We start from the raw sequence: 13,559 nt of genomic DNA on the forward strand, positions 1-13,559 counted from the left end.
TCTTTATATATATATAACTAGGAACACTTCACGAGTCAATTTATTTTGCTTTTATCCGGGGCTAATCCATATATATGATTGGTATTTTGTAAAATTCACTTGTGGTAGTATATTGAGTAACATTTTGTATGCTCTACAGCTATTTGGAGTCACAAGGCTTGAATCTGGATCAATGTTGGAGATCAAAATATGAGATTTTTCCTACCTCATCTGAGTTAAAGGGTATAATTGTACGTGATGAGGAATCAACGTGGGAAGTAGTGGCGTTGTTCGTTGAAATGATGCTGATAAATGCAACTAAAGTAGAGATGTAAGTTCTAGGGTTGAAATATATTGACCGAAACTTTAATGATGCAAAATTGCTTGAAGAGTTGCTTCAGATGCGTGCAACACTTCCTAGCAACAATAATGTCTCCGCTCAAACGCTAAGTATTTGTATGAGTGTTTTACTCACTCTTAATTTGTACAACGTTTTCAATTAATCACTTGGAGAAGTGAAATTGTTTTTGTATATGTGAATTTTTTGTGTGAAATTTTGCAGTTGAAAGTTTGGGTATTTAATAGTTCTTTTTGTATTATTTATCTGTTAAACTAACCATTACGTCTCGTCTTTCTCTCAACCAACTCGTATCTTCATTAAAAGGTTTTTAGAGATAAGATTGCTCTAAAAAACGTGGATTTAGAAATCTGCATGTTATCTATCTCTGTATTTAGGATCATCCCTCTGATGTATATTAGCTTATATACTTCTTGACCTTATTTAGATAGGAACCTTACCATTGCATTGCATTGCATCTAGCAGCTGTTACCTTTTTTTATGTATTATTTGTGAGGTTTCAAGCATTGTAATGTAACAAAGATTTCAATTGGATTCAATTGAAGAGTTGTGATTTTGTTAGTCTAATCTCTTGTTATGTTTCTGACTCTAAATCAGTTGTTTTTACTCTTTCTCTTGTTCTCATTTTTGAATATTCATTACACATGTGATTTTATATGATTCTGTTGATCTATGTACGTTTTTTTAAGTTTTTATACACACAGAAGATATTTAAAAGGAAAAAAACAAAAGGGATATGTAGCTGCTTCTAGTCAAATAACCGTAACCACAAGTTTGATCAAAGAAGATACTCTCTTCTTCTTCAAATCAAACCTCATCCACCCAAATACAAGATATGCCTTCGAATCTCGACAATATAATGAACATTCAGAATCGAGTTCGTGATAAAACAATACATCAACAATCGAAAGTTGACTTGATTGAGAATATAAGTCAAAAATTTAGAACAAATCAAAATTTCAACTAATTGTTTTTTTTTCGTTTATGATTTGTATTTGTATTTTTAATATGTTTTTATGTCATTTTTATTTAAATTTTTATGTATGCTTTTCTTTTAAATCATTCAACTTTAAAAAATTTAATTTTTTTTTTAAATTAATTTTTAAAAACCTCAATGATGAGGTTATCCCAAGATGAAAAAATTAAATAGATTAGCGAAAGTTTTAAAGTTATCAAATCACAAAATCTTAAGAACCCATTAAGGTATCTAATTAGGGCTGGGTTCGCGGGTCAACCCGCCCCGCATGACCCGCCAACCCGCGGATCTATTCTATTTTTTAAACTCAAAATTCCGACCCGCATAACCCGCGAAAGAAAAATCGTAAACCCGCACCCGCCCCGCTAAGATTGCGGGTAACCCGCGGGGCCTGCATATAATATTAAATTTAATAAATAATTATTATTTTTTATCAATTAATTACTTTTTATAATAAAAATTATACATTTATATTTTAAATTATATAATTTTCATTAATTTATATATTTTTTACATATTTTTATTTTTATTTTTATTTATTTTAAAAAATTTTAGAAAAAAATAATATTTTTTTTATTTTGCGGGTCGGCGGATACCCGCGACTCAAATTTGGTTGACCTGCACCCGCCCCGCTAAAAATCGATTCAAGCCGCACCCGCACCCGCATGCTGAAATTTGTAAATCGATCGACCCGCACCCGCCCCGCGGCGGTTCAAACGGGGCGGGACCCGTGGGTAATGACCCAAATTCCCAGCTCTATCTCTAATGGATGGAGGTGGTCTTATATTCGGTTTAATGGGCGGGTAAGCGGGCGCTAGGGAATGGATCTAATTAGGGTCAAACTCTATCAAATTAGGGTTCGTAATTGAAAATTTTCTCTGGTGTGATTCAGAATCAAACCCTAGTCCCGAACTGTGCTCCAGCTTCTCCAATGGCAGATGATGATTCCGCAGCTAATCGAAGAGACTGAATCAAGTCTTCAGGTTGATTTTTATATCCTCTTCGACGATTGAATTTTTGAATCGGTGTTTGAATGTTGCGGGGCAAAGAAGGCGGCAACAAGCCGTTACGGCGGGTACTATTGGAGATGATGAGGAGCATCCTCATGTTGAGAATGAGATGATGATTGACGAAGAGCAGCCGGTTTTGGAGGCTCAAACTAGTAAAGCCGTGGAAGAGCTCAAATCTACTGTTCAGTATCAGTAAGTGAATCCTGTCAACGCCTAGGGATTGATCAAATGAGATGTTCTGTTGCCATTATAAGTATCTACTTATCTTCTTTTTTCATGCAGAAGAGGGTGACTGCTCTTCGGGAACTCAGGCGTTTACTATCGAAATCTGAGTTCCCTCCCATTGAAGCTGCGCTCAGTGCTGGTGCAGTGCCTTTGCTTGTGCAGTGTCTTTCGTTTGGCTCTCCCGACGAACAGGTTTCTTACATATATAATTGCTCAGCACTTTAGTGTACATTTTGAATATTGTAGGTTTATTTGTAGAGATTTATTTTTAAGTTAAGAGATTATTCCAAGCAACTAATATGCATTGAAATAAGACGAATTTAAGTAGGTTTGTGATCTTTTGATCTCACTTGTGTCTAATTCCAGTTACTTGAGTCAGCTTGGTGTCTTACAAACATCGCTGCTGGAAAGCCTGAAGAAACAAAAGCTCTATTGCCTGCATTGCCGTTGCTCATTGCACACCTTGGAGGTTTGTACTGGCTACACTAAGTCTGTTATTATTACTCTTTTTTTCTTTTTGTTGGATTCAATTTTTTTAATGCTTCCATTTATGTTCAGAAAAAAGCTCTCTGCTGAGCAGTGTTCTTGGGCAATTGGTAATGTTGCGGGGGAAGGAGAAGATTTGAGAAATGTTCTTTTGTCTCAAGGGGCTTTGCCACCTCTAGCACGTATGATTTTTCCCGACAAGGGTTCAACTGTAAGAACAGCTGCATGGGCATTGTCAAACCTGATTAAGGTGTGAAAAAGTCTGTCTCTTGTTTCATCACATTGTTACATAGTAATCTAATTATGGATTAGTATAGGGGCCTGAATCAAAAGCGGCAGCACAACTTGTCAGAGTCGATGGGATGGTTGACGCAATTCTCCGACACTTGAAGAAATCGTGAGCAAAGTTTCATCTCTCTTATCTCTTATTGCAGCAAGTGATAATTTTATCTTAAATGTTTTTGATTTTTGGATTCAGGGATGAAGAAATTGCAACGGAAATTGCTTGGATAGTTGTTTACCTTTCTGCCCTCTCAGATATCGCTACAAGTATGCTTTTGAAGGGAGGCATTCTTCAACTACTAGTCGAAAGATTAGCAACTTCAAATAGCCTGCAACTTCTCATTCCGGTAACTTTCCGAGAGTCCTAATTGTTCCCAAGAGATAGGATTCTAGTTAGTACAGTTCATATATTACCGTGGATTATGATACTTGAGTTTAATTTCAGGTTCTACGAAGTTTAGGCAACTTTGTTTCTGTGGATCCGAAAGCAATGTTAGCCATCCTTATCGGTGGAAAGAACACTGAAGATTAGTAACTGTTAATTATTTCGGTTGAAACACCACATTACCTTAATCATTTCTCTTGTTCAAGATACTGACATTCCGGATCAAATTCCAGAGAGTGTCATTGGTGTGCTTGCAAAGTGCTTAAGGAGCGAACACCGTGTCTTAAAGAAGGTCGGTTCGTTTTTTCTATTTTATCTGAAGATTGCGTTTTCTTCATCACTGAACTCAGTTTTGTAGGAAGCTGCGTGGGTGTTATCTAATATAGCTGCGGGATCTATTGAACACAAGAGAATGATACATTCTACTGAAGCAATGCCATTGTTGATAGGGCTTCTTTCGACATCACCATCACCCTTTGACATAAGAAAAGAAGTTGCCTATGTCTTGGGAAATGTGTGTGTAGAATCTGCAGAAGGAGACACAAAACCAAAGATAATTCAAGAGCAGTTGGTCTCCATTGTTAGTGGCGGTTGCCTCCCGGGTTTTATTAATCTGGTCAGATCTCCTGATATTGAAGCTGCTAGGCTTGGTCTTCAGTTTATTGAGCTGGTAAGCAACTAACTGAATGGTCTTAAAAGCTCAGTGAGAACCTAGTTGAGTTAGCTTCTATGTTTTGATTCAATCTAGGTATTAAGAGGAATGCCAAACGTAGAAGGTTCAAAGATTGTGGAAGGAGAAGACGGCATAGATGCAATGGAAAGGTTCCAGTTCCATGAAAACGAAGAGCTGAGAGTCATTGCAAACAGTCTTGTGGATAAATACTTTGGTGAAGATTATGGAATCAATGAATGAAATCTCCTCGGAGTTTAGGGTAAATCCCTGTGAGAATAGAAAGAAAGAAAGAAAGAAAGAAAGTCTGGATGATGGAATCAAAGAAAACCAGTCATCGTAGCTTTGCTTATAAGGAAAGAAACTGAGAGAGAAAGAGTTGACATCATTGGGGCTAGGATCTTTTTTTTGGGTTGTGTTGTTGTATTGACATGGTGTAATACAGTTTTGTCTCGCCCGGTGGGTTTTTTGTATTAATGTTACAAGCAGGCCAATGAGCGCATGAGTAGTAAATTGCTCAATTCCTATTGGCGCAGAAGGTTAAACTCTAATCAATCAATAAATATTTTTTGAGCAACTAATCAATCAAATTATTGTTGTTTTTTTTGTTTCTTTAAGAAAATAGATGTGGCTTTAGATTTTTACCATTATGCAACTATTAGAATTTAATTGATATTATTTCTTTCTTAAGTCAAGTAGAGGTTACAGTGATAAATTATTATTATTATTTTTTTTTTGTTTAACCAGGTGGTGGGTTCGGGCCTTCGGCCCTACTCCCTCCTCCTAGGTCCGGAGCCATCCTGCGTCTGTACCGGTTAAGGTCCTGGACACTCCTCCCACGGTGGATCGAACCTAGGAGCGCAACAACACCAACGCCTGCGCTTAAACCAACTGGGCTGCCACATCCGTGGTTGCCACATCCGTGGTTACAGTGATAAATTATTGACATGAATTACATTGAAATCATATAACAATACTTGTATAAAACGAAAAAAATGACACTTAATATGAAATTCAGAGTATTAAATAGTTACCATCCACTCAAATTAATTGAAAACTAAGGTAATATATTAAAGAGTCATATTCTTATATGACGCCGGGGGAAGGGGGAAGGGGGAAGGGGGAAGGGATTTTATCTTTGCCCCGGCTTTGTGTAAAGAATTGATGCAAATCTATCTTTAATCTAATAGACGCAGCAAAATATATTAAAGAATCATACTATTAAAGAAGTGCACGAAGGTTTTAGGATTTGGATTAAGTTAATCTAACATTAAACCAATGTTTCAATGCAAGATAATGATCAATGGGGATACTGTCTTTTCGTATTCCCGCTTCAACTTCTGTGCTTTTAATAATTTAGGGCTGAGTTTCTTCCTCTCTGGCCACTTCCTCGCTCTGTCTCTCTTGTGCCCTTTTTGACTAATTGCTCTCTAGCTTTGAAGAAGAAGAAGAGAAAGAGATCCTGGGTAAGGTTCTCGTTAAAAGTCCCCATTTTGTTTGGTTAAGAACATAAGATTTGTGAAGAAATTGCTGTAAATCCGAGACTTTTTTTTAAAAAAAATTGTTATTTTCTTCGGGGCAGCTTAGAAAGATTCAAACTTTAGGTTTCTGCTGGTTAGAACGTTGTTGATTTCTCTTCTATTGTACATTTCTGACTCAAAATTGTGAAAAAATTGCTGGAAACCCGAGGCTAAGAAGCGCTTAGAACGAAAATGGGTTTATGATTTCTTCATAATCTGTGAAAAAGTTTGTAAATTTGAGCTCTAGCGAAAGCCTGGGGATGATTCTGTTTGTGTTGTTTCAGGGTTTAGGGTTCGAAGGCCATGTCTTCTGCTCAGGAGGACTTGTTGTTGACAACAAGACACCAGATGCTGATGGAGAATCACGAGAGCCTGAAGCAAGACTACGCGAGTCTCGAGCAAAGGTTTAAGCTTGTGGAAGATTTGAATGCGATGATGAAGCCGCGTCTTCAGAATCAGAACCAGTCTAAGGAGCTACGCTTGCTCAAGGATCTCGAGAGGGAGAGGAAGGAGAAGGAAGAGTACAAGAAGATGGTCGAGGTCCTTGAGGCCACGAACAGTGAACTGATGCTCAAGAACGAGGAGCTTTTGACTGCGTTGGAGAAACAAGAGGAGGAGGAGAAGAGGCAGGAGGAGAAGTTTGATGAGTTGGCGAAGAAATGTGATGAGATTGAAAAGGAGTGTTCGCGTTTACAATCGATCTATGATGATGGTAAGAGACTCAACGGTCGTCAAGGGAAGAGCAATGTGGGTTTGGAAGATGATGTCTTTGTGGTGGGTGAGAGTCATAATGTTGTGAACAACAACAACAACACAGTGGATGGTATGTTTGATGAAGCTCTGCTATATATTTGTTATGCAAACAAAAAAAAGTTTTGCTTTGAATCTCTCTCTCTCTCTGTGTGTGGGCAGATGCGATTGTGCTCAGTGACGAGAGTGATGCTGAGACTGATAAACACACAAGAGAGAGCAACGTAAACACTCCATTGCGTGGTGTTATAAAACAAGAAGAAGAAAGCAGCAATGGAGTAAACTCATCACAAGTAAAGCGTTCATCATCATCATCAAAAGCAAAGCATCCATCATCATCATCAAAAGCAAAGCATCCATCAAGCTCCTCCTCGTCGTCATCATCATCATCATCATCAGATGTATATGTTGTTTCGCTTAAAAGATCCAGGGATGATGGTTATAACAAGACGTTGTAGAAGCCGTCGGATGCAGAGAACAGAAAGTGAATTAAACAACTTGGAGGAGATAGACTTGCTAGGGTTATTATTTAAGTTTCTTCTTGTTTAGGTGAATTCTATTTGTTTTCAAGTACTACTTAAGACCGTATATATATACGGAGTATTCGGGTTAATATCTAATCTGCTTTCCTAATCCATGCATGGTTTTAAGTTATTTTTATTTTAGATTTGATTGTTGAGTTCATTTACCTACCATATGTCACTTTGCTTAAAACGGCATTAGTATCGTATTAGGAATTTAATCATCCACTAATGAGGAAGTGGTGGTTTTATACTCGTAATAATTAAAATACTATTAATTATACCAAAACTTTAAATGTTTAAATGGTGGGAATCGTCGCTCGCTGCTTCCCATTTCTACACCTCGCGCTCTCTCTCTAAACCTCCTTCATCTTCTCTCAACCTCCTTCCGAGCGAGCAGAGCAATTCTTCGCTCTTTTTCATCGCGTTTGCTAAATCGTAAGTTTTCTCTCTGTTTCGTTTGTCGATCTCGATCTAGTTGCTCTTCGGTTCTATTGTAGAATCTTCAGAGTAGGTTGTTCGTGAATCGAGAATCTGTTGCGATGATCTAGGTAGGAGCGGATTCGATCGATTTGATTAGAATCCTTAATCGAAACCTGCTTATGTTCATGAGAATCGTTTCCAACTGCTGCAGTTTAGGTGATCACTGAAAATGGAGGAGGAAGGAGGAAACGGAGGGTCTCGGAAACGCGTGAGACCATCTGTATGTTTCTTATCTTCCATTGATGATGATATGATTCTCTAGTAGTGGATTTAATTAGATACTCTTTTTTTTGATAGGATGAAGAGGAGAAAGAAGGAGAGACGGGAGATGGAATGAGCCTTGATGAGAATGAGACGACGAAACTTGTTGCTTCTGATGAGATGGAACTTCGCATTTCTCAAATTCTCGACAAGATTGAGAGCTTCACTCAGACTGTAAAAGCTTTGTTGAATAACAAACGCATTTTTGGATATGTTCATCATCACTGATGATTATGATTCTTCTTGCTGTAGGTTTCTAATCTGCTAGATTCAGGGAAGACAATGCTCAAGGAACTCAGTAACGAATTTGAAGAACGCTTGATCATGTAAGAATGAGAGAGTCTATAAGGTTTATGTATGTACATAATTGAGATGTTGATTCACTCATCTGCCGTTCACATACATGAAACAGGATACACAAGGAACATGTTGAGAAATGGCAGGAGGAGATCAAGGAGTTGCGTTTGCTTGATGCATCAAACGAGGAGACTACTTCCCTCTTGCACAACGCTCGCATTCTGATTCAGAATCCTAACATTGACGCTTAAGGTAACAGTCTCAAACCCATAAAGGACGTACTTATCAGCCATTACAAAGAACAGATTATCTTCTGCCGAGTGGTTTAAGAACATATTATATTACGTTAGACCAACAATCTATGGTTGGTTGGGAAATTTAGTTTTGCACAATTTAAAAACTTATGTGAGTTCTTCAAGTAAACATAGAACAATCTTATCATGAACCTTCTCAGATTAATTACTCCGAGACCAACCCATTCAATTTTTTTTTACCTGAGACTCAGTCTTGATGATTTAAGAAATTAGACAAATATCTGCATAATATACATGTTTCTCTACTGAGTCACCGAATCTTCAGAAAGAATACTACTATCATAGCATATTTTTAGTTCCATCAAAATCCAGTAACTTCCCATCCTCTTTACAGATCTTTAGTGCTGTTTTTAGTTCTTGTTTTAACTCTACTGCTTTAAGGAAATTGTATACAACCTCTTTTTACTGGCCGTACTACTAGTTTCTGATCATCGTCTACATGTTTAGCTCCTAAGTTATTTGCTGCCTTTGTTCTATAACCTTGTTTTTTAATTATAATATTTAACCATTCAAACAACATAGAAAAAAGTATTTGCTAGTATAAAATATTGAATAAGTTCACCAAGGTTGTGTGTACCAACCTATATATAAAAACTGTATTCACTGCAATAAAAAGTATGGGTTACTAAAAAGAAAAAAAAAAAAAAAGTATGGGTTACTCATGATAGTGAGTTTTAGGTGTTATTTAATCGTTTACCGTCATCCTTTAGCAAAAAAAGAAATAAGAATAAAATAAAAATCTTCTACCATTGCGTTATGTTGCAAAACGACAAGACATCATGTCGGGTCGTTACCAAACTCTCTGCCTCATCTATCTATTCACAGGCTAACGGCCCTGACTATTTTGAATGACCCACTGACATTACATATAACGCCAAACCGATTTTTTGTTCAATTTACACTTGCTTTTGTTTCCCAATTTCTATTGGTTCATAAATATTATTAGTCAAAATTAAAACAGTAGATATAAACATAAGGTTTGTTGATATATATATATATATATATATATATATATATATATTTCACTTGCTACCGAAAAACAAAGTGGAGCGCGGAATAAACGTTTCATAAGGGAACAAATTGATTCCTATTTTCGTGACAAACATGTTAGAATTATATTTTAGGTGAAATGTCTGTATCCCCAAATCAACTACCAGTTTTGGCGATAAGTTAAATATTATAAATTATCAGAAACATATTTTAAAACATATACAAATGTTGGAATATCGCATGTTTAGGTGAAATTATTAAATTCCAACGGCTAATTCTCACTTATTTTATATTCATATATGATAATATGAGAACAGCTTTATTATTAAAAATGTTTTCTGTTAAGAGAAGACTCCACATGGAGTGATGGGAAATTTAAGATGCAATTTTGTTTATAATAAGGAAATTAGTAAGAAGACTGGTACAAGCTGGCCAGTGATAATAAAACTCATTGGGTTTATCTTTTGGTTCCAAAATAGTCAATGATCTAGGCAGGTATACTTAATCCATATCACAAAATTAAATACTGTTTCAATAATCATTTAGTTCCCTGGGGCATGAATTTAGGTATTATATGTCAAATATACTATTTGATCACTCATTTATTTGAATTTTATTTAGAAATCAAAGTCGGTGGATAAAGCCAAATGGAACATTCAATTTTAGTTTCTAATTTTTTTTTGGAAAAAATACATAGATCAAACCTTTCAAATTTGTAAATTTTTTTTTTACTGAAACCTTTAAAAAATCGCTTGTAGTCTCTAAAACTAGAATTGTGGTGGAACTGACCATAAAATAGAATGTGGTGAATAATGATCCACTAATTTTCATGATATTTGTCAATCCTGATAATACTAACATTATACAGGTGGCTTACTAGAGCATACTGTATTTAAAATGATAAAAGGCTGTCTCATTGGGGGATATTTTCGTTCACATGTTTTGTCGGTTCTACTTCTAGTTATGTAAGCGTGTTTTAGCTAAACGATGTTATACTAATGCTAATAATTTTACGAGAAAACGATGTTGATTCAAAAAATATACTCCCCCGTCTCGAAATAGATGTTGTTTTAGAGCAAAATTTTCATTTCAAAATTAGTGTCGTTTTATGATTTTAATGTAAAATTTATTGACTTTTTATATATTCTAATCTATTTTTCTATTGGTTGAAGTCTGGTTTGGTAATGATATTTTTATCTAGTAAATAGATAAACTTAAATGTTTTATTAATCTGTGTGTCGAAGTCTAAAACGACAAGTAAAATAAAACGGAGGGAGTATTGATCTTACTGGATAACGTTATTTTTATCAGTTTTAAATTTAGATGGTCACTCTATTGCCGATCCCATTATCTTGACAAACTTTAATTCATTGAATACATCGTTCATCTTTGTTAAACTTCATTAAATGTTTGTTGGAAAAAACAAGAATCATTTAGATATCGTTGACATCATTGACAAGTTAATGAAGCTTAAAGAACTAAACTTATCATTATTTTAGCATAAACTAATAAATCACCACAACAAGTTTACCTTTAGGAAAAAAAGTAAAAAGAAAAGGAATAAAGAAGTGATGATACAAATTACAAGCTGGTAAAAGGAAAAGGCAAGTGGGATCCATAAAGGGGGGCCCCAATAAGTGGCTTCACGCACAAACACACACATAAACACCTTCACTGACAGCTTTTGAATCCTTCTCTGTCTCCTCTCTCTCTCTCGGCAATAATGATAACGTGAAGAAGAGGCACCTCAGCAAAGATCTAAAACTCACCCGCTCCCATTAGCCTTTTCGTCTTCTTTCTCCGGTTAGTTAGCTCACAGAGCAGCGCGCTTGAAGTGCTTGGACTCTCTCGAGCGTGTTTTTTTTTGTCTTTAAGAGCTCTTCCTCTTCTAACAGATCTGGTGTTACTGTCTACCGCAGGTACGCTTCCTGTATGTTAGTCCTTGAGTTTAACAGAAGAATTTCGCTCATAGATATGGAGATCTGGCAATAATTTTAATTTTTTGTTCTAACTTGAAGATACTGATTTAAGCTTAGTGTATTCTTGCGTGTTTGCTCAGGAGGAATGTGTTAGAGATGACTACTAGATTAAGTTTTCTTTGAAATAACTTTTTGTTTTACTTAAATCTCTGTGAAGGATCACATAGAGGACGGTGAAGAGATGGGCAAGAAAGCAAAATGGTTTTCTAGCGTCAAGAAAGCATTTAGCCCAGATTCAAAGGTAATTAATGAAAACTTTGTGAGTTTATAAAAATTAAGCAAATTCATTTGTCTCTTGACATCTTTGTTGTTTAATGTTTTTTTTTTTCAGAAGTCGAAGCACAAATCACCGGAGAGCCCAAATGGTGTCATCTCTAACCTTCCCCCTCTAACGGAGAACGCCAGGCAATCTCCTCCTCCTCCTCCTCCTCTTGAGGTGAGAGTAGCCGAAGTGGTTGCTGAACGGAACCTGAATCTTTCCCCTCCTTCCACATATGCTACGACCACTGATGTTCTTGTAGTCCCATCTTCATCCTCCGCTCCTCCTCCTGAGGTGGTGGTTCGTCCTCGTGCTCGGTTTGCTGGAAAGTCAAACGAAGAAGCGGCTGCAATCTTGATCCAGACTGTATTCAGAGGCTATTTGGTATGTTCTCTGGTTCCTGGATCTTTCAGTTGTTTTACTCTTCTGTTTCGTTGTGGTGTATATATAACTTTTGTCTTTGCGTGATACAAGGCAAAAAGAGCAATACGGGCAATGAGGGGTTTGGTGAGGCTTAAGACATTGATGGAAGGATCTGTTGTGAAACGTCAAGCTGCAAACACTTTAAAATGTATGCAGACTCTCTCCCGTGTACAGTCTCAAATCCGAGCTAGGAGAATCAGGATGTCAGAAGAGAATCAAGCTCGCCAGAAACAACTCCTTCAGAAGCATGCCAAAGAGCTTGCTGGCTTGAAGGTAGTCTCTCTTTCTTACAATTTCATCTCATCCACTTTATAATCTTTGAGTCTTGCTGACTTATGCTAATACATTCTCTTAGAACGGGGATAATTGGGATGATAGCATTCAATCAAAGGAGAAAGTTGAAGCGAATCTGCTGAGCAAGTACGAGGCAACGATGAGAAGAGAAAGGGCATTGGCTTATGCATACACTCATCAGGTAAATCTCATCAATATTGAAACTGTCTTCGTTTAAATGATGTGCTGATGATTAAATGCTGCAGCAAAACTGGAAGAACAATTCTAAATCTGGTAATCCGATGTTCATGGATCCGAGTAATCCGACATGGGGTTGGAGCTGGTTAGAGAGATGGATGGCTGGTCCTGGTCGGCCATTGGAAGAACCAAACAACGACAATGCCGCTTCAGTCAAGAACTTAACTCAACCAAACACACCATCATCCGCAAGAGGTGGCACTACTCCAAGAAACAGAAACAAAAACAAATACAGTTTCTTCTCTCCTCCAACTCCCTCAAGACTAAACCAATCCTCCAGAAAATCTAAAGAGGATGACGACGCCAAAAGCACGATCTCGGTTCTGTCCGAGAGGAACCGTAGACACAGCATCGGTGGTGGTTCATCACTGGTCAGAGATGACGAGAGTATGGCTGGATCACAGGCTCTACCGAGCTATATGGTTCCGACTAAATCAGCTAGAGCCAGGCTGAAGCCGCAGAGTCCGTTAAGTGGTAGTACCACACAGGAGAACGATGGGATTGCAGACAAGGCGTCGGCTAAGAAACGCCTCTCTTATACGAATTCACCTGCGTTGCCTAAACCAAGGAGGTTCTCAGCTCCACCTAAGGTGGAGAGTGTCGCCGTGACCAATGGAGGAGGAAGCTGAGCTATTTATGATTTGTCTTTAAAAAAAAAAAGATATATTTTCCACTTTATGGTTATGTCCGAGATTGTTGCATGTTGTTATGTGGTTCCCTTTCATTTTGTAATTCATTTGTGCAGAGTGTAAGCGTCTGTTATTTAAATTTACTACAAATTTTTATTATTCGACGATAAAGTTTACCTTATAACTTCAAATTTTTATTTTATTCTGTTGAATATTTCATAGATTTTGTAT

At 37.0% G+C, this 13,559-nt stretch overlaps 3 protein-coding genes and 1 pseudogene across 10 annotated transcripts; all 4 read left to right on the plus strand.

Annotated features, from left to right (window-relative positions):
• Window positions 1-2,101: 2,101 nt before the first annotated feature.
• Window positions 2,102-4,952, plus strand: LOC106411414 (annotated as a pseudogene).
• Window positions 4,953-5,536: 584 nt separating this feature from the next.
• On the plus strand, window positions 5,537-7,276 carry BNACNNG03090D (uncharacterized protein DDB_G0284459). 2 transcript variants are annotated; one of them, XM_048768389.1, is made up of 3 exons: window positions 5,537-5,842; window positions 6,183-6,714; window positions 6,804-7,276. In XM_048768389.1, the coding sequence occupies exons 2-3, from the start codon at window positions 6,195-6,197 to the stop codon at window positions 7,097-7,099; spliced, it is 816 nt and encodes a 271-aa protein (XP_048624346.1). In that variant the 5' UTR covers window positions 5,537-5,842; window positions 6,183-6,194; the 3' UTR covers window positions 7,100-7,276. The 2 variants fall into 2 exon arrangements, with proteins under 2 accessions (XP_048624346.1, XP_013705285.1); XM_013849831.3 differs by having other exon boundaries at window positions 5,537-5,837; window positions 6,176-6,714.
• A 174-nt stretch (window positions 7,277-7,450) lies between these two features.
• BNACNNG03100D lies at window positions 7,451-10,528 on the plus strand. 3 transcript variants are annotated; one of them, XM_013848554.3, is made up of 6 exons: window positions 7,451-7,600; window positions 7,797-7,865; window positions 7,943-8,080; window positions 8,159-8,232; window positions 8,319-8,455; window positions 10,376-10,528. In XM_013848554.3, exons 2-5 carry the CDS (start codon window positions 7,815-7,817, stop codon window positions 8,452-8,454), a joined length of 399 nt encoding a protein of 132 aa, XP_013704008.1. In that variant the 5' UTR covers window positions 7,451-7,600; window positions 7,797-7,814; the 3' UTR covers window position 8,455; window positions 10,376-10,528. The 3 variants fall into 3 exon arrangements, with proteins under 3 accessions (XP_013704008.1, XP_013704007.1, XP_013704009.1); XM_013848553.3 differs by lacking the exon at window positions 10,376-10,528 and having other exon boundaries at window positions 8,319-8,691; XM_013848555.3 differs by lacking the exon at window positions 10,376-10,528 and having other exon boundaries at window positions 7,494-7,713; window positions 8,319-8,691.
• A 532-nt stretch (window positions 10,529-11,060) lies between these two features.
• LOC106410308 (protein IQ-DOMAIN 2) lies at window positions 11,061-13,530 on the plus strand. 5 transcript variants are annotated; one of them, XM_022712014.2, is made up of 6 exons: window positions 11,061-11,310; window positions 11,644-11,727; window positions 11,821-12,129; window positions 12,220-12,441; window positions 12,524-12,643; window positions 12,708-13,530. In XM_022712014.2, the coding sequence occupies exons 2-6, from the start codon at window positions 11,668-11,670 to the stop codon at window positions 13,326-13,328; spliced, it is 1,332 nt and encodes a 443-aa protein (XP_022567735.1). In that variant the 5' UTR covers window positions 11,061-11,310; window positions 11,644-11,667; the 3' UTR covers window positions 13,329-13,530. The 5 variants fall into 5 exon arrangements, with proteins under 5 accessions (XP_022567735.1, XP_013706255.1, XP_013706257.1 ...); XM_013850801.3 differs by having other exon boundaries at window positions 11,062-11,310; window positions 11,818-12,129; XM_013850803.3 differs by having other exon boundaries at window positions 11,154-11,426.
• The last annotated feature ends 29 nt before the right edge of the window (window positions 13,531-13,559 follow it).

This window comes from Brassica napus, chromosome C9 (genome assembly GCF_020379485.1).
Source record: "Brassica napus cultivar Da-Ae chromosome C9, Da-Ae, whole genome shotgun sequence".
NCBI lineage: Eukaryota > Viridiplantae > Streptophyta > Magnoliopsida > Brassicales > Brassicaceae > Brassica > Brassica napus.